The sequence below is a fragment of the Python bivittatus genome, unplaced genomic scaffold, assembly GCF_059951505.1.
Source record: "Python bivittatus isolate LINGU-HERP-01145 unplaced genomic scaffold, Pbiv_v1 ctg000350_np1212, whole genome shotgun sequence".
In the NCBI taxonomy this organism is placed as follows: domain Eukaryota; kingdom Metazoa; phylum Chordata; class Lepidosauria; order Squamata; family Pythonidae; genus Python; species Python bivittatus.
The window spans coordinates 25,133,855-25,156,520 of NW_028277074.1; the positions used below are offsets into that span (position 1 = coordinate 25,133,855).

Below are 22,666 nucleotides of genomic sequence, written 5' to 3' on the forward strand. Positions count from 1 at the left end.
AAAATGCGATTTGGGCCAACATAATACCAAAGGTCTGGAAACAGGCTAAGATTTTTCCCACCAATACCACTTGAACATTTTCCCACCAAAACTTTCATGCACTTACCATTGTTTTCTGCAGTCATTCTAGTTGTGTCTCTTGTCTCCCATTTTCTTCTGTAGCTGCAGTAACTACTATGGTTACTATGCAATAAAAACAGCCATCAACATCTTGTCCAAGCCTGTTATTCAAAATGAAAAAGGAAGGAATGTAACACTAGAAACAAAGTTGGACATATTACGTTGCAACAAAGCTGGTGAAGGATCTCTAAGACGAGCTTTTAACCTGGGCAAATGTGCTATGTGCAACATAAAGGACAACACTAATGAAATTCATAGTGCCATGATGCATTCCACTTCTTGTCTGCCGTGATAACCATATGCATTAGAAATCCAGCTGTAGAAAAGATGGAAAAAATGCTTTGACACCATTCCCCACAGCCTTCTTTTTTCCACTAATTCAACATCTTATTTATATGAATTCACTTTATGCATCATTTTGGGAAAACATAACCCTGGCATACAGCTAGGGAAGCCTATACTGAAACCCCATTGGGCAAAATCCATTATCGCAAGGTGGTAGCTGGCTGTTACTAATCTTTGATACCCATAAATATGTGACATATTCTCCTGTTCTATTCTCTAAGCAATATCTAATCAGAAGGACAAGTGCTCTGTCTCATACCATCCTCTCTGCAAATAGTTTTCATATGCTCTGAAACTAAGACTACTTAGGTAATTTAAAACTAATTTAGACTGACTTTAATTTTATTTGGAATTTTATATATAAATTGCTTTACTCTCTTGTTTGCTAAATACTACTTAATATAATAAAATTACATTACAATCTGTAGGAGCGTGATCGCTATGCATACAAGATTCACCTTCCGGAAACTGTGGAACAGCTGAGAAAATTCAATGCAAGAAGAAAGTTGAAGGTAAAAGAAAAATAGTCCACCTGTATTAAATTTATGATAGTAACGTGCTTGTAGCAATAATACATATTAGGAAGTTGCCTGACTGAGTTAGGATTCAGTTTGGAAAAAGATACTTCAGGATGTGCAAGAATATGAACACAGCAGCTGTCTGTTCTTTATGACAGCAGCTGCATCTGTTTCCAGGATCACAGTAGAATCATGTGCACTCCTAGAAACGGACCAAGCTGATTTAATGAGTCTGAGGTCCTACATTCATATTCCCATGTATTCCTCAATACTCTTCCAAACCAAGCGTGAATATTCAATGCATAGTCCTATTATTTAATTGAAACATGTGTATATTTTTTAAAATCAAACATTGGCAGAGATATTTGTGGATGACTTACATATTTCACTAAGTTGTTGTATGGTCTAAGAAGTCATGGATTTTTACATATACATCTTTCCTTTTAACATAGGACTATATTTCCTCACATATCTGATTCTCCATGGAGATTCTGGCTTTGTTAGAGAAAAATTCCCCTTTGAAAGTATCCTTTGTTCTCTATAAATATCAAATTTTGCATTACTTATGTAATGATCAGAGCATAGTTGTTCCTGTCTTCTTCATGAAACAGGGCTTGATGGAGTTGCTCTCTTCCCTTATTGAGATTAATAGTGATTCTGACTATTCTGGTCCTTCCTCAGAAACCACCCTTCTACACACCCCTCATAAAATATATAAATAACATGTAGAAGCAGCTTTGATAACAGTGTCTGAGCCAACTAGGAGTTAAAAATGTAAAACTAAAGCATGCTACACTGAGAAAAAGATGAGTTTTTCTAGAATTTTCACATAACACAGTAAAAATTCATTCATACAATACCTTCTCATAAATGTTATAGAAGATACTTTCCTTTTTTGGTGCTGCCCATGGAAACAGTATCACAAATCTTCACAAGCACATGTGAGCTCTCCAGTCCTGTATGCATTTGGGTAGAGATAAACCAAAGGATTATTTATTTCATGGTTACCACTTTTGCACAGAGACAACATTATTCTATATAAACTACCCTAGGTTTCCTTCAATTAAGAGGATAATATTTGTGCTTAGGATTCAAACATCACTGTGGAGCAGTTTCTTTTTTAACTCAACCACCTAAAACAGACTGCTTATGGTCATGGGAGTACAACTCCATTAACAGATCTCTTTATAGTAGTAAGGTTTCTTTTTACATCTTCATACGTTTTTGTAATCAAGGCAAACTTTTTTATTTGTGCCAAACAAAAACTTAATTATGCTCTCTTATTTATATACAGTTGTCAGACAAAATTTATTTTTATTGTTTTGAGTTGCTTAAAATACTAGCTGATGGGTGGGGCATATTTTTTAAAATAAATAGTGCCTTCATTCTTTGCCTGCATCTTTCCCTGTTTGCAGGAACATTCTGCAGCTGTTAGAAAACTAATAGTTGTTCCTTTCATTTCAAGAATTGCTTTGCACACTTCAGTGAACAGTTTAAGTAGCTAGCTTCTTGGTTCTTTTCTACTACTATGTTAGCAGAAGTTTAGGGAACAGTCTTAGTGGTTCAATTTCACTATTATATTTCACATTCTTTATTTCTGTTTTTTAACTAGAGATTTCTTCCTTTAGTTCTCATCATAGCTAGACATTGTTTCATGATTTTTATTTCCATGGTTCCAAGCATGCATATAGTTCAGCAGATAGATTTTTGAGTATGAAGGTTGACCTATATGCATGCTTGGAACCATGGAAATAAAAATTATGAAACAGTGTCTAACTATAAGAACTAAAGGAAGAATATGATCACTGCTTGATATTTATTATTTAGTTAGTTATATGCTTCTCTTCAAAGCAGAACATTCAATTCTAAATCCTCTACTGTTCAATATTTGTATTGGATTTGGATGAATCCAACATTTGGATTTATTTATTTATTATAAATCCAAATAATTTGGATGTATTTATTGGAATTGGATGAAGAGGTAAAGAAAATTTTTTATCAAATTAGCAGATGAAACAACACTGTCATCTGCAGATATTCTAACAGAATCTTAATAGAATATTGAAAATAGAAATAAAATTCAAGACAAATGACTAGGTTAGAGAAATGGGTTGAAAATAATGGAATTAACACATGAGTAGGATGCATTCATACTTGGCATTTTTGGCAATAGTACTTGTGAAAAAGATCTTGTAATATTAGTTAACTGCAGCCTGAATATGAATCTATAGTGTAAAAAAGTAGATGCAATATTAAACTACATCAACATAAATAAAATTTCCAAATCATGGGAAGTAATAGTCCCACTATTTTAGTTTGGTCATTTTAAGAATGATTCAGGTTCAAAAAAAGCTGTAAGAATGCTAGGAGCAGTCCATATACTGGAAAGGTTGTCACATAGAAGGTCAGGACCTGTTATTTGTCATTCCAGAATGCAAAATACAAAATAATAGATTTAGGTTGCAGGAGGCAGATTCCAGTTGGCAGTTAGAAAAACTTCCTAGTGGAACCAATTGCCCAGAGAGATGGTGGACTCACTTTCAGTAGATCTGTTCAGGCAGAGGCTAGACAATCAAGGATGTTTTATTTGTATCCATGCAATGAGTAGGAGGTTGGACTCAATGCCCCTTCCAACTTTATACCGCTCATAATTTGTATATTTATTCATTTGTTTGAGCTTACATGATGAATACTCCCACAGTGAAAAACAGCTTCAGTCAAGTTAGCTATTACTCATTATTTTATAGTTAAAGAAGTAGCCATTATTGTAAGCAATATTACTGCATTTTTTCATTTCTTTAAAATGTGCCAAAACTGATAAATGTGCCAAAACTGATAAATTAAGGTATAAAAGATTGAGTAGTCATGACTAAAACCTAATCTAAAATACTTTACAGTGACCTGAAATATGAGTACTATTTCTACTTCATTGTGTGAAAATTGGAAGGGACCAGTTCAAAAGTTTTCAGCAAGCTTGAGGGAGAAAAAAAAAATAATGTAAGAGAGAAAGGAGTTAGGAATTAGGGTAAAAATTGAAAAGTTAAGTCCCTGAACTCCTCTGTATACCATAAGAAGTGACAGGATCCCTGAAAGGAGAGAGGTCACATAGGTGTGATCTGGTCCAATGCCTGTCGCCCCTTTATTCCATGCAGCAACCAAGGCTTTAGACAGACCATGCAGCAGACCAACAGAGACACTCCCTAGCTCCCTCTGAAACCCCTCTGGGTCCATCAGTCACAGGGGGTGGACCAATCTAATGGGTCCAGCCTCCCTGCAGGAGATAGTGGTGCCAGAGAATCCCAAGGCAATCAGGGCATGATCTGACCATGAAAAGGGGGACACTCAAAGCTCCCTCAATTGCAGATCACATAGCCACTGCTCCGACAGGAACACCAGATCTGGTGTGTGACCACTATCATGTATGAGGCTCTGGATGACCTGGGATAGGCCCATGGCTGTTATGGTGGCCATGAACTCCTGGGCCACCTCAAGACCCCATTCCCAGAGAAGGCAGATTGAAGTTCTCCCAAGACCATAAGTCTGAGGAACTCTACTGCCAACCCGGGGATGGAATCAAGGAGCTCAGGCAGGGAGGTTGCTATGCAGCAGGGAGGCTGGTACAACAGCAACAATCCCAAGTGATCCCTAGAGCCCAACTTAATGAACAGGGTCTCATAAGCAGTGACCTGCAGAGCAGTGCTCCTGAAAGCCGTAAACGATTCTCAGATGACAGTCAACATGCCACCATCCCTGAAAATTTTTGAGCAATGCAACATTGTATGTTGTAGCAGGTCGTTATCTGAAAGCAACAGAGTGGTGTAAAATTGACCTATGCTCCTGAGTAGCTGTGTAGTAATGGTAGGATGAGGCTAGTGTGAATGTCTCTGTAGTACAGGAACTGGAGAAGCACATGCTCTGTTGTTTTTGTGTGTCCAGAGACTAAGGGACATTGTTACTTCAAGTAGGGAATCTTCCTGTATCAAAATGATTTCATGTTTTGAAACTCAGACACAACTTGCCTTGTGCTGATGATTTAAAACCATAGGGCATTTTAAATCTTCAGTTTTCATTCTTATGGGAATAGTTCACAATGATATCTTCAGGTTTCAGAATGTACTGTTGCTTTTAAAGTCTTTTTTTCTTCAAGTTTTCTGGACACATAATCTAACTTAAATTTTCTGCTGATGTATGCCAGAGTTTTCATAGACATTTCTGTCATAAATTGCATAGCAACATGATTCTGCCTTTGGTTCTCCACTATTGTAAAGTGGGGGGGGGGGGAGACTCACACATGCTGCTTCTCAGTAGAGGTACTTATGCTATGGAACAGCCCCAAATCAGATTGCACCCCCCCCCCATGTTATTTGCTCTCTGTAAGCTTTTAAAAATAGAATGGTTTCAGAGAACCTACAGAGGATGGAATGACACTATTCGCTTATTATTTTTGTTACTGTTGCTTGAATTTAATCTTTATATTATGGACAGAGTCTTTTTACTGTTGTTGATTACCATATGCTATTGTTAACCAGAGTCTATGGATTTTTAGCAGCAGGTATAAATCAAATACATAAACAAAATGTTATAGCAACAAAATTCCTGTCTTTTTAATGTCATCATCCAGCTCTTTTCTGTTGTTCAGAATTAAGTCCAGGAGAGTGAATTTTCAGAAAAATGGTGTTTCCAGCCAGACAGGGAAAACAATTTTGAATGTTTCATTCTTAGCCAAACAAGATTTTCAACAGATAACAGTGGTGTTGAAAACTTTCACTGCTGAGAGTACCTATCTCTATCATCATTTTCAGGAAGGAAGCAGACATGCCTTCCACTGAGCAGTTTATGTACAGTATTAGTTTACGTATGCCAGCCCTTAGTGCATTTAAATAAAATGACCAAAAAGAAGTATTTGCTCGGTCCTGGAGGCAAGAGTGGTATTCAAGTCTCTTTACAGGTGATCATTAACTGTCTTGTAGAGATCTAAAATAAATTGTCTGCCCAGTTGAGAACTTCTACACTGGTTGCAAATAAACAACCAGTTTTACTGTGCAAACACTTAAGATTCTTCTGATTAATATTCAAACAGTGAATATTACTTATGAAAGTGATTCACAAAATTTGTTGAAACAATACTGACATGCATTTGGTAACTTGAGTTTTTATTTATTTAGGGTGCAGTACTGGCAGCAGTATCAAGCCACAAATTCAATTCTTTCTATGGTGATCCCCCTGAAGAACTGCCAGATTTCTCAGAAGACCCTACCTCCTCAGGTACTTTTATCAAAAGTATATTAACTTTTGTTACATAGTTTTAGTATAATACTTTAAGTACAGACGTACAGATGCTTCCTGAACTACGTAAGACCTAATTAACATGAACTTGGCTTTACAGGTTTTTTTCCATAAACCATGCAAAAATGGTAGATAGACATATATGCAAATAGTGGTCCAATCTACACAAAACATGACTTATCCAAAAGTTCCTGGAATGGAACAGATACTTACAGTAAATTAGGCACTGCCTATATTTTGACAGCAAAATTATTAGAGTTCAATTTAATTCATGCTTTCAGTTATTTAACTGTTTTAAATAGTGCTGTCAGAGTGCTATAGTTTTAATTTGATAAAAGTTTTTACTGCTGTATAATTATTTTAAATGTCCAAATAAATCAGTCTGGAGTTGAGCACATCCCCAAACCATTTAAATAGAGGCATTTTGTTTCCTGCACAGCATTACCAAAGAATTAGTTATCATCTTTGGAAATTTGAAGACAGATCTGATTAACTATGTAAGCATAGTAAAGACATGCATACACAAACACAAATATACTTCTAGAGTTTCTGCTTATTAAAAGTTGCGTTATACAACTGGAATTGACAGATCCACTACCAAAAAGAATAACTTGTTCAGTTGTTGTAGAACATGAGAAATAAAGGCACTTTCCTTGCTGTTTTAATATTCTTTGTACTATTACAAAAAAAAATGAGAGAAATTTCTGACTGTTCTTTGTGTCTTCTGTATCTTTAGTTATAGCCATCCTTGTACTGGTGTTTGGAGAATATTAGAAACAGAAAAGTTTTCTTCTGTCAAAGTCTCAGTGTAAATGTTGTAAGAAGGAATTCTGAGGCCTTGGGAAATATGTACTGTATCATTTTTCGCCTCTTGCATTTTTTTCTCCCCCATACCCCAATTGAAGCAAATTCTTATTTTTTTCTCTCCCATGGCCTTTGATCTTCTTAGAGGGCTAAGAAGGAGGTACTCTGATGAGTGTATTTCCCAAAGTAATTACCTGTGAATTGGGGGACAAGGTCATCTCATATTTGCTAGGAATAATATAGTAATAGAGGGTTTTGAAAACCAGGGAATGGATGGAAGGTGTAAATGATGAAAGCATTTGAAATTAAAGCAGGAGAGACTGCTACACACCAGACTTGCCATTTTCTGGTCAGCCTCCACTTGAAGAGAGTCTATTTGCCGTGGACAGTTTCCTCTTTCTTTGGAGGTGCACTACATGAATAAAGGTTTTAGAAAATCAAAATCCTCAGTTGATGGAGATGTCTCATTGGATAGATTGGTTTTACAATGCAGACACTGATTACTGTCTACATGTAGAAGATAACAAAAGGAGAATGAGACTAGTATGCTGATTGTACTAAAGTCCTAAGAACTAAAAGTCCTAAGGATATTAACTTGGAAATAAGAGCAAGTGAAATTAATAGGCATTATTTCAGAATAAGCATACGTTTCCTTGGACTTTAGCCCAACATACAGACCTCTTACCTTTTTTTTTTTTTTTGTAAACGGAAAGAAAAGCAACTCAATATCTCAGAATATCTTCCCCAGTTTCCATTTCAGCTTACATGGAGTAAGCTACGCTAACCATAACTAATCTCAGTACAATAACAGCCTATGTATGATTACTTGGGAATAAATAAAGCTAGTGAAGCTAATATGATTTACTAATGTGACTATGCTTGCTGAGCTGAGCTGTTCCAGTCTTTCTGTGCATTTATGTACATTTGTGTATGTTTGTGTGAAGAGAGTAATTTGTATGAGAGGATGGTTTAAGTGTATGTGCGTGTGTGCATGTATGTGTCATACATACAGAGAGACAAATTATTTTACAAATAGAGTTCCATTCCTGCAGGCAATTTTTATCAATAGTAAGAAATGCAATTAATATTGATTTCTTTTTTGTCCTGGCTGTTTTTACTATATTTTCTGACTAATGGATTACATACATGTATGTACGCACACATACAAATGTGCATATGGATACATTTCATGTAAAGTCTCCAGTATAGGTTTCAGAGATTGTTGACAACCCTAGTTGACAAGGCAGAAAAACTACGCAGTATACTGCATATTTACCTGCACAGTAGTCCTCACTTAACGACAGTAATTGGGACTGGAATTTCTGTTGCTAAGTGATACAGTCATAAAGCATGCCATCACATGACTGCACCACTTAGTGAGAGAAATTCTGGCACTTCCAGTTGCTCTCATTAAGCAAATCCCATGCCATCATTAAATGAGGATGTCACATGATTGCCATTTGCAACCTCCTACCAGCTTCCCCATTGATTTTGCTTGTAGGAGGCCAGCAAAGCAGATTGCTACTGGCAATCACATGAGTACGGGGCACTGTGATGTTGTAATTGTGAGCCGGGCACCAAGCACCCAGATCATGATCACATGACCGTGGAGATGTTGCAACTGTCATAAATGTGGGGACCAGTTGTAAGGACTCATTCAGCCCCATTGTAAGTTCGAACAGTCACTGAATGAGTGATCGTTAAGCAAGGACCACCTATATTTATAACTTCATTGTGTCTGATCTTCCTTTGAGAAACAGTATTGTCTTAATTTTAGTGTTTCTTTTCTTTTGCATAAAAAGAGTAATCAGCTTGATAAAGCAGTATAGAAGCAAGCTAAATCAAGACAAGTAGACTTTGTATTCATCTGTATCAGAAACATTACCATAAACAAAGAGAAAATGCCTCTTTAACAATAAACCACCATAAAAATTAGCCCTAGCAAGAAAAACGAAATACCTAAATTGCTCAGAATAGTATTAGTATTTGGAATATGGACATAATTCATTAACTTAACCAAGTTTGCTTTATACCATCTTTTGGAAAACCATTATGCTATTAAGAGGAAATACACAGATTTTTTCCTGTTCGATGGCTATTAATACTTTTGCTATACTCATTTTCCTGGAGGAAAAAAATGCCACTGAATTTTATGAAACATATGTATGTATAGGAATGTAGAATTAATATATCCAATTAGAGTGGCACATAAGTGTTTTCACATTTTTGAAGATTTAATATAATTTTTCAGCTGATTAGTTTTCTACTTGTTCACCAATCTTGTGGAAGAAAATGCCCATTTGTTTTACTTTACTAGCATGATTTACTTCCTTATTTTAAAATATCAACATGTATTAGTGGAACCTATGCACTCCTGGATTGTGCTTTAGACTTTTTGTTTAACTAAAGCAATTCTGTACAATTCTGACTTGTAGAATGCAGTGGTAATAGCTAAGAATGATTGACCTGGAAATCTTTAAATAAAAATCTCATCTCTATCGTGAACTCACTAGAAAACTTTCAGTAAGCCCCCAAGACATAGCCTGCCTGCTTCCAGCAGTTATGAGGGCAATATTTATTTTCTTTGTAAGCAGTGCTAAAATGCTTTGGACATTCAGAAAAGCTATACAAATACTATTATTTGTAATAATAGAGGTGCAGCGGGCCCCTACTCTCCTGGCTTTCCAGAAAGGATTAAAGACATGGCTCTGCCACCTTGCATGGGGCAATAAGAGTTGAATCCTGGGGGTAGCTGGCACCTTGATGATACTCCCTGAGCTACTCGCCAATCACCATCAATTCTTGGAATATATTTATTTTTTATTCAGGGCTACTATTATATTGTATTTTTAATTAATTTTATCTTCTCTGTAAACTGTCCAGAGTCGTCGTTTAACAAGACGGGTGGTGACAAATTAGATAGATAGATAGATAGATAGATAGATAGATAGATAGATAGATAGATAGATAGATAGATAGATAGATAAAGAGAGAGAGAGAGAGAAAGAAAGAAAAAGAAAGAAAGAAAGAAAGAAAGAAAGAAAGAAAGAAAGAAAGAAAGAAAGAAAGAAAGAAAGAAAGAAAGAAAGAAAGAAAGAAAGAAAGAAAGAAAGAAAGAAAGAAAGAAAGAAAGATGATGATTCTTAATAATTATATATATAATATCTTTTATCCTTTTTGTCCTTCTAAGCCTACAGAATTTGGTACATTGTCAGAATGCAGATTTCAGCCCTCTTGCTCTTGGTAGCTGAACAAAATTGAAAACTAACTGAAAAATCAGTAGATGCACCATTTTAATACATGGTTCTAGTTTACCTGGTAATGTGAACATATTATCTCTTTTTCCATATACAACTCTTCTCTTGATGTGTATTCAAATCACAAAAGACATAAAGTCCTAACATATTAAGGGGAATCCACTGGTACATACAATTTTAGAGATATTTAAGAAAAAAAAATCCTTCAGAGCACTTTATAAAAATTTGGAGAAAATGCTAAAGAAAGGTCCATTTGAAACATTTCCTCTTTTGTAATGAGTGAAATGTTTAGTTTTTATGTAAAATAATGTACAGCATTAGAATTGTTAACTACTATTTTTATATACTGTAAAAATATGCAGCACTAAAATCCATGAAGAATTTCTGTAAATGGAGTGTTATAATTTTATCAAAAGAAGCATATAGGTCCTTTTTTGCTTGTGAATTTCTGCTTCCTGTCTTGTGTTAATTTTTGACCTTTTCTGAAGAAACTAGAAGCGGGTATAAGTGCAACTGAAAATATTAATGTATTAGATATTTACAGTATATAGCTATTTTTGTGGTATAAATGCAACTGAAAATATTAATGGATTAGATATTTATACAGCTATTTTTATGGTTTTATTTTACACACACACACACACACACACACACATATATATATATATATTATTTATTTATTTATTTATTTATTTATTTATTAATTAATTAAATTTTTCAGCCGCCCATCTCCCCCCAGTGGGGGAACTCTGGGCAATTCACAATAAACATTAGAACATAAATATATAAACACATAAAACCATAAATTAAAACATAACTAAAAAGAAGGAGAGACCAAGGGGATGAAAACCTGAGGCTGAAGGCCGAGGCCTCTATGGGGCTAGCCATCCCCATGCTTGAGGTATTCTCACCCCACTCCAGGCCAGGTGGCAGAACACACACATACATACATACACATGCATACATACATGCATTTTATATTTGCTTTTGAAATGAGAGAAAAGCAACTAAAAATAAATGCTTGTTTTAGTATGTAAAAATAGAATTTAGTTATCTTAATGTAGCTTTAACTGAAAGTGAAAATCTGAAAAATAAGTTATAGGCATGAAGTCCAAGGTAGCAATATTATATTTAATCTATCTTATAGATATTCTTATGATTACAATACAATATGTTGCCTGCATCACATTGTAGTTCTAACACTTTATATGATGTTGAATACATATATTCACAGTAATGCATTTTAAGATTACTTTTTATGAACCATGACATTCTATCATAATTTTACTGGGGTTATTACTACTTGTTTTTTAAAAAGTAAAATATGTCTTCAGATTTAATGAAAATCAGTTCTGTTAACTGAGAATGTTAAATTTATGATTAAACCAACTTTAATTTCACAGCCTTATTCATATATCATTACTGATTTTAATGGATTGATTCTCAGTAAAGGTGTTAACAATTGCAATCATATTTATTAAGAATGCATTAAGGGCCCGGTTTCCTGGCTATATTGATACCTAAGTTTATAATTTTCTCGGCTGCTATATAGGTATATATTTATTTTTGTATTATGTTTGTATTGTTTTTAACTGTTTTATGATCGTACGCCGCCCAGAGTCGCTTGTCTGAAATGGGCAGCTATAGAAATTGAATAAATAAATAAATATTTCCGTTAATCATTTATATAATAAATCAGTGAGCTTCCTCACTTAAACATAATATAACAGGCAGCTAGAATATTGTACTTCTTTAAATTTCAAAACTAATAATTACTAGAAAGTTGGATGCAGAGCACTGTGAAAATATAATGTAAATCCTTGTCACATACTGCATTTTATCAACATATTAAAGTGTGGTGGGTTTTTATTTTGTTTTCTTTTTTGTGCCTGTGCTGATGCTCCTAGTTGCAGCTTTTACAATTGTTTTGAAATCCTCATGCTATTTGTTGTTTGTCCAAATGCTGCCTTCCTGCTAGGACTTCTAGCTGCAGAAAGTAGGTATCCCTTTGTTTTCCTCTAAAGCTATGCACTTAGCTGTTGTGTTTGGCTTTGCATGGTTAAATCTGCTTTTCCCTTGCTTACCATATCCTAGTTTTAATACTATCTAAACAATTAAAGAACAAAGATATAGTATATTTTTATTTCAATATGCTCATGGTTTAGAACATGAATAGAATTATTTGTTTCAGAAATTTGATTTGAGGGAAGAATCCTTTTCCAAATAAGGCTGCAGCATCTGCTCATGATAGAAGCTCTTAGAGATTCTCTTATAGGGCATGAGAAAGAAAAGCACAAGTCTTTATGGAAAATGGTCTTGTTTTCCTAGCCACTTACATATCCAGTTTATACTCTGATAATCCATATCTTAAGGGCAGACATAAAGGGAATATGGAGTCTTTGTTACTTTGACATTTCTTTTCATATAGTGAAGATATTCAGTGGATCTAGTTAGGAGACATTGGAATTGTCTTTGAATTCTAATTATTAATACTATATAAATGTTTAATTGTTTCATACATATTATTGACTACAGAACAACATTCATAGAAACTATCAATTTTTATGTATTTATTGTTATTCAATTTATATACCACCCAACCTCCAATGACTCTGCGTGGTTCACAAGTAAAAAAAACATTAAAAACAAGAGGGAAAATGCCATAATAGACACAAATAAAGGAGGCAAAGATGGCAAAGATGACAAAAAGTGAACAAGAACAAAAGAAACAAACCTACACAAAAACCTGTATATATGTATTTATATACACATATGAACAATTGAGCATTACTTCCTGGTGTTTATAATTTCATGATTTAATCCATGTATTAGTTAACTTGTTCATTTTCTTACCAAAATCTAATAAAAAAGCTTTGTTAAAAGTATTAATAAATTATTATTGAATCCCTTCAATATTTATTACTGACCAGTAATGCTAGAGATTGTGCAATACTTATGTAAAATATTCTTGATATGGCTTTGATCTTTGATGGAACAAGAGGATCATAACTGAGAAACTTTCAAACATATATTCACATATACTGACCATAAAATAAAAATAGTTAGAATCAGAAAAGCCATACCAGCTTGTGTTAAATCTCTATGTCTGTGAAAAGCTAGTAATAGTCTTGAATAAATAACATTTATATGAGCGGTATGAATGTTAACAAAGTGGATCTTCCACATTTATTCCTCAACCTATTTTTTGTATCAAAAATATTATTCATCATATCTACTTAAATGGAATATAATTCTTTCATCTGAGATCTGGGAACAGTTCTATGTTTCTTTACTGTCTACATGCAGCATTTCATAATATATTCTATTTGAAACCTCTGTTCAGAGCTATTAATGAGCACTACTGTAATTGAATACAATTGCCCAATTAATTTGATACATCTAAGGAAAAATGTTAGGAAATCTTGTTAAAAACTTTGCTGAAATCAAGAAATACTTTGTCAACAGTATTCCTATAATCCAGTGATGCTTACCAAAAAAAAAGAGGAAATAAGGTTGATTTGATATTATTTACTCCTTATCAGTCTGATTGGTTTCTCGCAATTGTCTTATTCTCTAAAAGCTCACATGTTCATATTTAATCTGTTTGGTTCATATCCAGTTTTGTGGATTTTCTTTTCCTCTTTTTCTGAGTATAAGGACACCATTTGTCCATTTCCATTCTTTTAGCAGTCTTGTATTCTCCCAAATTTCTCAAAAATTACAATCTATGACTGTGGAAAAAAATTGAAAATATTTTCACTTTGATACTTAACTCATTTAAAAGAGTAAGTTGTTTGTTAATTATCTTCTTTTTCCTGGGCTTCAGGCCTCACTTTTATCATTAGTTCTACTTATCCTAGTTGAAATCCCCTTGTGGTATAGGTAAAACACAAGCAGAGAACTTTCACTTAGGAGGCTTCTCCCTACAGGATTGAAAGACCTATTGTTGTATTACCAGTCTCTGCCATAACTTGATTTTTTCTTTTTCTGTTAACCAGGACTATTAATAGTTCAAAGGTTTAATCACAGTCAAAATTTATTTCATCTAAGCTGTATTGGATATGTAACAATATGTTTTTGCTTTTACAATCATTACAATTATTGCCAGATTACCTTCCCATTTTAACAATTACTTGTTGAATCCCCATTTTTCTATCCCACTTCAGAAGAGAAGCTCAATCACATTGAAACTGTGATAATCATGATAACAAAAAAAAAGATGTATTTTTCTTTTAAATAATCAGTATGTCACTCTATCCAAATAATTGTATATATAAAACTAGCTATATATGCCTTGTGCATCTTTGCCTGTCTTGTCTGTGTAACATAGCCCTACCTCTGCTTTGATAATATTCTGGCTCCCAATATAGCAAAGATACTTTAGGTATCTTTGCTATATTATGAGCTTTAGGATTAAGTCATACTGTCTCAGAAACCTCCTGGTATAGCCATACTGTTTTCTTTAGATTCCCCAAATCTCCTTTAAATAAGAAAAGTTTGCAATTATGTCCTCTGTTTTCTGGCTCATCTACCCTTCTGAACTTTTATTTTCCTTCAGCATTTTTGCAGTCCGATTTTTCTCTGAGGTTTTTGAAATTAATTTGTCTCAGATAAGTGTCCCATTAAGCTCTGTTTTCCAGTTTTGTCTGGAACTTCCAAACTGATATAGTCAACATCAGTAAGTTTATCATACAAACATGCAATATGAAATTGTTTGCAGAGTCACGTTAGTCTTATAACTCAATGTCTAGCTTCTGGTCCTAAAACTGGGACTGATGAATTAAGAACTCCCTTCTGAAATTTTTTCAAGGGTATTCTTCTGTTTTGTTTTGCAATGAGCTTAAATACATATCTTCATGATATTGATAATTTTCTGTATGACATTGCATCTTTTTTTTCAAAAAGATAAAATCAATAGGTTCAAAATATGATGTCGGCCCTTTGAGATCAGGAAACTGACACTGCATGGACTACCAGAACTCTACTTTATTGTTATAAGAAGTAATAACAGAATCTTGAAAGCCTGTCAAAGATTCTCTCTCTCCCCTCTTATACTAAAGAGAATCAAGGTAGAGCAATTTGAGCTTCTTCTCGGCTCCTCCTGTCTGTCTGGGCTAAGCTGATGTTTACTTAATGGTTGTTGAATTCCTTCTTCAAGGTCATCTATAGATGGCAGGCACTATACTTTGCCCTTTGAACATGATTATTTTTTCCTTTAAATGCTAGATTCAAATTAATTTAACACACTGCTTTTGAAATACTTCCATCATTGAAAAGAAGGTTGCATTTATTAATGTTCATATTTTACTCAGTGAATACAGTAAAATATGATTGTTTGACTTATTTCTCCTAAATATTTTTCTTGTTTCTTTTTTCCCCCTGTGCTTGACAATAGGAGCAGTTTCACAGGTGTTAGACAGCCTAGAAGAAATCCATGCACTTACAGATTGCAGTGAAAAAGACTTAGACTTTCTGCATAGTGTTTTTCAGGATCAGCATCTTCATACATTACTAGATGTAAGTATTTTTTTTCCTGCCAAAAAAAAAGGATTATTTAATTTTAGCTATAATTAAAAAAAGTAAAGCAAATAAGAAATATCAAACCACTTCAAACTCATTGATCTTAGGCCAATTCCAGTTGTCATCTTTAAAGCCCTAAATGGGTTAGGGTCTGGATATATTTGAGACCACCTGCTCCTGGTGGAATCTACATGTCCAGTGACAGAAGGTTTGTTGACGGTCCCACAGCCAAGGGAATCGGGTCATCTTCAGGGACTCCACTGTCACAACTTTTTGGCAATACCTTCCTCCTCTAAAACAACTTTCTCTGGGTATTCAGATTGCCCTCTCACTGTTAAGATTTTAAAGACCTTGAAAATCTTTTGCAGGTCATTTGGGGATCAGATGATAAGTTATGCCCCCGAGGTATAGGCACATTAGTATGATATTATGAGGGTAATAATGGGTGGTAGCTATATTTTTCTTCTTTGTTTTTTACTGTTTTAACTCTAGTTTGTATATGGTATTTATAAAATACTCAGAGTCTCTGGATTGGAGTGATATATAAACCAGAGTAAATAAAATAAAATCATAAATAAGTGCTTTGCAATACACAAGACTTCACAGTGGCTGCACATACATTGGTTTCTATGTGATTCAGAACCTGACATGTGGGAGCCAGTCATGTACATGCAAAGACCTCTACAGTGCTGACAGGTACACTGTACACCAACATCTACCATTTAAGTGACATCTTAGCACAACTTTTATAGGTGAAGGTTAGGCTCATCCTTGTTGGAATGATGAGTTTATTTCTTTAAATTATGTGAAGAAGGTGGGTATATTCAATGAATCCTTGGCCATGGAACTTAAAAAGAAAATCTGCCACTTTCAAAATACACCAGTTCCAGAATTAAAAAAAACTTTTCCTCTCAAGCAAAAATGCAGGTGGTGGTAGGTCACTCAATAAAACATTTGAAATGACAGCTCAAGTACCTGTCCTTAAGTTCTTGCATTTTGGTTGGCCACCTTGCTGAAGGAAATATTCCAAGAGTGAAGTCTGTAGAAATACTAAGAAACACATTTGCACTGCAGTATATCTCTTAAATGTGGATACTACAAATTGCCACCAGAGAAAATTTAAGATTAGGTGGCATTGCTTATTTCTGATGTGTCTTTATATGGAGCTGCATGAGCAGGCAAGAAGTGGTTAAGTACCTGAAAAAAATTAAGTGGTTATATTTTCTACAGTTAGCTATAGAAAATTATGTTTATAGCATAGTAGATGTTGATGTTTTTTAAGTGAAATTTTCAGAGATCTTTTCTAAAATAAGCTGATAAAATTATTTTTGAATATAGTCATGCTATGTTGTGTGCTTTTGTTACAGCTCTATGACAAAATTAATACAAAATCTTCACCACAAATCAGGAATCCACCAAGTGATGCTGTACAAAGAGCCAAAGAGGTAATTTTAAAATAGTTTAAATCTGTTGTGTACAGGTAGTCCTCGCTGAACTGGATGGTTCATTCAGCAACCATTCAAATTTACGTTGGTGCTGAACAAAGCAACTTACGACTCATGCCCAAAGTTACAGCCATTGCAGCACCCCCACGGTCATGTGATTGTGGTCTGGGTCCTTGGCAATCTGTTTGCCCTGCAATCATGTGATCACCATTTACAATCTTCCCTGCTGGCTTCCCCAGAAAGTCAATGGATTTTGACACAGGGCGTTTTCAGCCAGCCTCCAGAGTCCCTCTTGTCTCTGGGGGCTGGCTGAAAAAGCTCTGTGCTGAGAATTCTCTCGACTCTGGAGGCTGGCTGAAAACGCCCTGTGCCAAAATCCAAGCAGGATTTTCAGTCATGAAGGATTTTCAGCTTCAGAGTGGAGAGGCTTCAGAAGCCTCCCGACTCTGGGTCTGAAAATCCAAGCGGTTCTGAGGCCCTCGCACACCGACCCACACTGCACCCCTGTGCACCCTCCCACGTACCTTCTTGTTCCCTCCCCCACCTGGCAACTCCTGGGGCTTGCACATTCCTGCCAGCTTCCCCACTGACTTGATTGTGGGAAGCCAGCAGGAAGTTGCCTCGCTTAATGACTCACGATTCTTGCTTAATGATGATAGCCAGGAGTGCCAGGATTGCATTCACTAAGCGAAGCGGCCACATGACATCTCACTTAATGAACGCATTGCTTAGCGACCTAAATTCCAGTCCCAATTGTGTTGTTAAGTGAGGACTACCTATATAGTAAATGAAACTTATGCATGCATTTGTGTGTTTGTGTATTGCACAGTCCCTCAGTAGTTGCAATAAGCCTCTTTTTTCTTCTTTTAGAAGAGTCAGAGGATTTTTCTTTAGCCAGGGCTTTTAAGATAGAATCATTTAACTGTTTTTAACAGATTTAAAATTTTTATATTTCATTGTTTTTAAAATGATCTGTCTTGAGTATCCCTCAGATAAAAGACAGAATATAAATTAAAGAGATAAATAATCAGAACCTAATATTTCAAGATTCTTTGCATAAATTTCTAACTACCCCTTTTTTCTTGAAGGCACCATTGTACCCACAGGCTCCTTTTACTGAAGGATTTGTCTACAACCTTATATGTTGCCTTTTTCACTCTGTACTATCAGGTACAAATAGTTGTTCAGGCTTAGTGAGATGGACTTGGGTAAAGCTAGCTTCAGTGATAGAAGTTTTGTCCTTCAGAGACTGAGATTTTACATATCAGTCTCCACAAAGTAAAAAAAAAAAAAAAGTGATCCAATCTAGTACCTAAGAATACAAAAAAGTGATCCAATCTAGTACCTAAGAATACAAAGTGGTCTGTCACTGACATTATTTACAGAATTTATAGTAACTCTATGTGTGTGCCGATTTCCTTCTGAACACTGCTGGCATTCATTCTGCAGAAACTTTTAGCAAGGGTTTTGCTCCCAAAAGGCCTGGCCTTGCAGCCTAGAAGCCCTGTATTATTCAGCTGGTTGTTTGTCCACCTAGTCAATTCAGGAGCATGAGCCATAACCCCTAGAGGTGGAAAGGATCAGTTCTGTGTACCAAGATTCCTAGGTTAGAGAAATAATGTGACTCAACTTTAGGCTAGTCATGGCTTCCAAATCCTCTGTGAACTCATTCATTTGAGCGTCTTCGGGAACAAGCTTTCTCAGCACAGCCTAGAACAACAAGCTTACAGAGAGAAATATCATTGCTTGGCCTCCATTGGGTTCACTGGTGGGGTAATTTATCAGGATCCATTCCTCAAATTCCTTTCCTGTCCCTCTTTCTTTCAGCTTCCCATTTGTTTGTCTACGTGAATTCTCTTCTTACCTTACTTTGTGAGACCTTTGCTAATTTTTGCAGGAAACAAAAAAAAATAGTTCTTCTACAGGGTTTCTCCTACTATTGCTATTTTCCTTGCTTTTCACAACACTTCTGGCAAGTAAGCAAAGGTCTCACAAAGTAGATGAGAAGGAAAAAGCACAGTGACTCATTTGGGCAAGTTGCTGAGAAAAACCAACCTTTTCCTCTGCCTGAGACATTCATGCTTCTCAACTTCTTGATGCTTGTAAGCTGCTGCAAGAAGCAAGGAAAGCTCCATCCAGTACTGTATTTGATTACTTTCCTTGTTCCTCAGCACTTTTTGCAAAGTAGCAAAGAGAAAAGGGATCAACAGTGACCAGAACAAGCAGCAGTTTTTCTCCGGCCATCTGAAGATCGCTATCCGCAGCCCTTTTTTTATCAGTCCTCAGCTAACACTGAACTTTCATTACTCTATTTTACTCTTGCTATTTTGTAAGTAGGTGCTAGAGAACCAGTTTGGGATAGTGGTTAAAGGGATCAGGCTCTTCCCTCCTCAGTTTTTCACATTGGTTTCCTTGTTCCTTGTCACTTCTTGCAAAGCAATAATAGTCTGACAAGGGAAGAGACAATGGATTACCCAAACAACAGCATCTTCCCTCCTCTACGTTTCTATCACTTCCTAGGTTTTTTCCCTTATACTTAGTTTGCCCTTCCAAACCTCATTCCCTTTTTGGCTTAGCTGCCCACCCATAGTTTACTTTTCTTCCTTTGCCACGTATCACTGCCCTGTACTCACCTCTCCTTTGCAATCATTGGTGAGTGAAAGTGCACCTGCCTCAACTTGCATGCCCTGTATTTGTTTATATTTATTCCAGCTTTCTGTTTACTGGTTTATTAAATGGGAAGCTTTGCTGTCTAGAATCTTCCTTGCAGTATAAACCCATCTGAGAAATGGAAATGTTTGGCAGCTTACATACCTGCTATGGCCCTTGTCTTGAGGGCATAATTCAGTTTGTGTGTTTGTTTGTTTGTTTGTTTGTTTGTTTGTTTGTTATTACAATGCTGGTATGTCACCCATTTCTGCAGGCTCTGGGCAGATTTTTTTCATTTGAGAAAGGAAATACGTTATTACTATTACTGCTGTCAGAAAAAGACTTAAATGTTTATGGATGGGAAATAATGTATTTAACAATCAGTAATATACCTATGTCTCCCCATGTCATTAATGACTAAACTCCCCATAGTAACCATTTCAAGACTGTGCCCAGACTCTTCCTTGAGATTTCAAATATGCCTTGATTCTAAAAATAGTTGCTTCTCCCAATTGTGTATATATGTGTGTGCATATACTGTATATGCAGACAACACTTCTGTTGGGACTGCTGTGCATGTACAGACATGCAAAGAAGTGAAAAAAGACTTTGAAGCAATTGTGCCGAGCTTTCAAAAAGATGCAGTTGCATTAATATTTCAGGAAGGAATTTTCAACACTTACTAATACACTTTGTAAAACACCTCTCTTATATGCTTTGCACAGCCCTAGAATCTGTATCTCATGTATGTATACTATCCAGCCATACATACTATCTCCTTGGAAGGGACAGGTGGAACATAATTGCAGCAAATGTATGATTGTTGCTCATATGGGACATTTTGACTTAAAATGCATTAATTAGAATGTGCAGTGAGTAAAATCCAAACTAATGACCATTACTTCATCTGTTCAGATAATAATATAATACTATAATCAAATCCCTTCCAGACTTTTTACTTCAGAATTCATGACTTTATTTGTTATTGAACTTTATTCATATATCTCCTGTTTTGCTTTACAGGTATTGGAAGAAATTTCATGTTACCCAGAAAATAGTGATGCAAAAGAACTTAAACGTATTTTAACTCAACCTCATTTCATGGTAACTAGTTGTTACAATATCATTTTTTTAATACCTCATAGAAATTTAATATCATTTAATATCCCATAGAAAGTTCATATATTTAAATTATTTCTATCCTAATGTTCAACGCTGAACAGAGGGACACTAATATCTTTGTCTTGGATATCTCCCACTAATTTCAGTGGAAGATGGGTAGAAGTAGAGATATATTAATTATGAGTAGAAAAATGCATTGTAAATATTATGGATTTTTTAAATTATTTAAAATATTTATATACCATCTTTCAATTGCTTATGCAAATAAAACAATGTGTTAATCAAATATGACAATGTGTTAAAACAAAAGTAATTTTATAAACTTTGAAAAATAAGAAAAAAAATAATGTTTAGATCCAAAAAGAGAGCAATATTGACATTACCCATGCCCCTCTTTTACTATAATTCCATAGATGTTTTAGATGGCTCATCTGTCATCCAATTTTGAATTCTAAATTCTTTTGGAAATAAAATGTAGGTTAAGAATATCGTAGGGATAGATTATCCTTTAATGATCTCAGTCTTTGGACTATATAGGTTTTAGTATTTCATTATATAGCAATGCCAGTTCTTATTTAATTATCTTATCCCATAGTTCTTAGTCGATCCTTTCAGGGTAGCCTACTCTTACTCATAGTCATATCTGTTCGTTCTTCAATGAACTCACCTTGTCATACTTGATTCTTTGACTATTATTGATTCTGGTCTGAGAGTTTTATTCTATTTTATCAATATGCTAAACTTTAATTTCAGAAAAACAAAGCTTACCTAGTCTTCCTTCAGAGGGAGTAAAACATTTGAAGATTAGTTTTTTCTACTGAATCTGTATCAGTACAAACAGATTAAAATACCAATTTGTTTATCCTAATTTTACCAAACGAACTGTTTGTCAGAAGCACTGTGAGGACAGGAAAGGAATCCATTTGGAAGAAAGGGTCTCTTGCATATTTCTTGATACCTTTTTACACAAGATGAAACTCAGTAAGATAAAGGACTTTCACCTTCAGAGTCAGCAAATTTTTGTCCAAGGACATTGTTCCTTTTTTTGTACCTTTTAGTACCCAGTACCAATAGAATGGGACTAGATGAGTAGTAGTATCTGGATATGCCTGTCACATATATAGGTGAGATATTTGTATGTTGTCATCACCATTAGGAAAGTTGAGAGTGATATGGCACAAGCTGTTTGAGTTGAAGGAAGGTTAAATAGCTTAAGGTTTAAACTTCTTTGCATAAAATAAAGCACAAGAGATAATGGAATATGAAAATTATATATTTTTGTAGGCCTTACTCCAAACTCACGATGTAGTGGCACATGAAGTTTACAGTGATGAAGCATTAAGAGTTACTCCACCTCCCACCTCTCCGTATTTAAATGGAGATTCTCCAGAAAGCATCAATGGAGACATGGACATGGAGAATGTAACAAGAGTGCGATTAGTTCAGTTCCAAAAAAACACAGATGAACCAATGGTAAATATTTTGTTATCTGGTTTTATAAATATGGGTAAGATATCCAGTCATATGTCAAATTTACCATTTATCTTTTGTAATAATGACAATTTATCTTAGGCAAATGAAAGGAACATTAAGTTAAAAA

The 22,666-nt window shown here is 35.0% G+C and overlaps 1 protein-coding gene across 7 annotated transcripts in view; it reads left to right on the forward strand.

The window, feature by feature from the left end:
• CASK (calcium/calmodulin dependent serine protein kinase) overlaps positions 1 to 22,666 on the forward strand; it is a 187,921-nt gene that overhangs the window by 122,200 nt on the left and 43,055 nt on the right. For all 7 annotated transcript variants that reach the window (XM_088144750.1, XM_088144746.1, XM_088144747.1 and 4 more), the window contains 6 exons: positions 894 to 977; positions 6,149 to 6,248; positions 15,726 to 15,847; positions 17,218 to 17,295; positions 20,968 to 21,048; positions 22,351 to 22,539. In XM_088144750.1, coding sequence (XP_088000876.1) covers positions 894 to 977; positions 6,149 to 6,248; positions 15,726 to 15,847; positions 17,218 to 17,295; positions 20,968 to 21,048; positions 22,351 to 22,539 — 654 coding nt within the window. The remainder of the gene's footprint in view (positions 1 to 893; positions 978 to 6,148; positions 6,249 to 15,725; positions 15,848 to 17,217; positions 17,296 to 20,967; positions 21,049 to 22,350; positions 22,540 to 22,666) is intronic.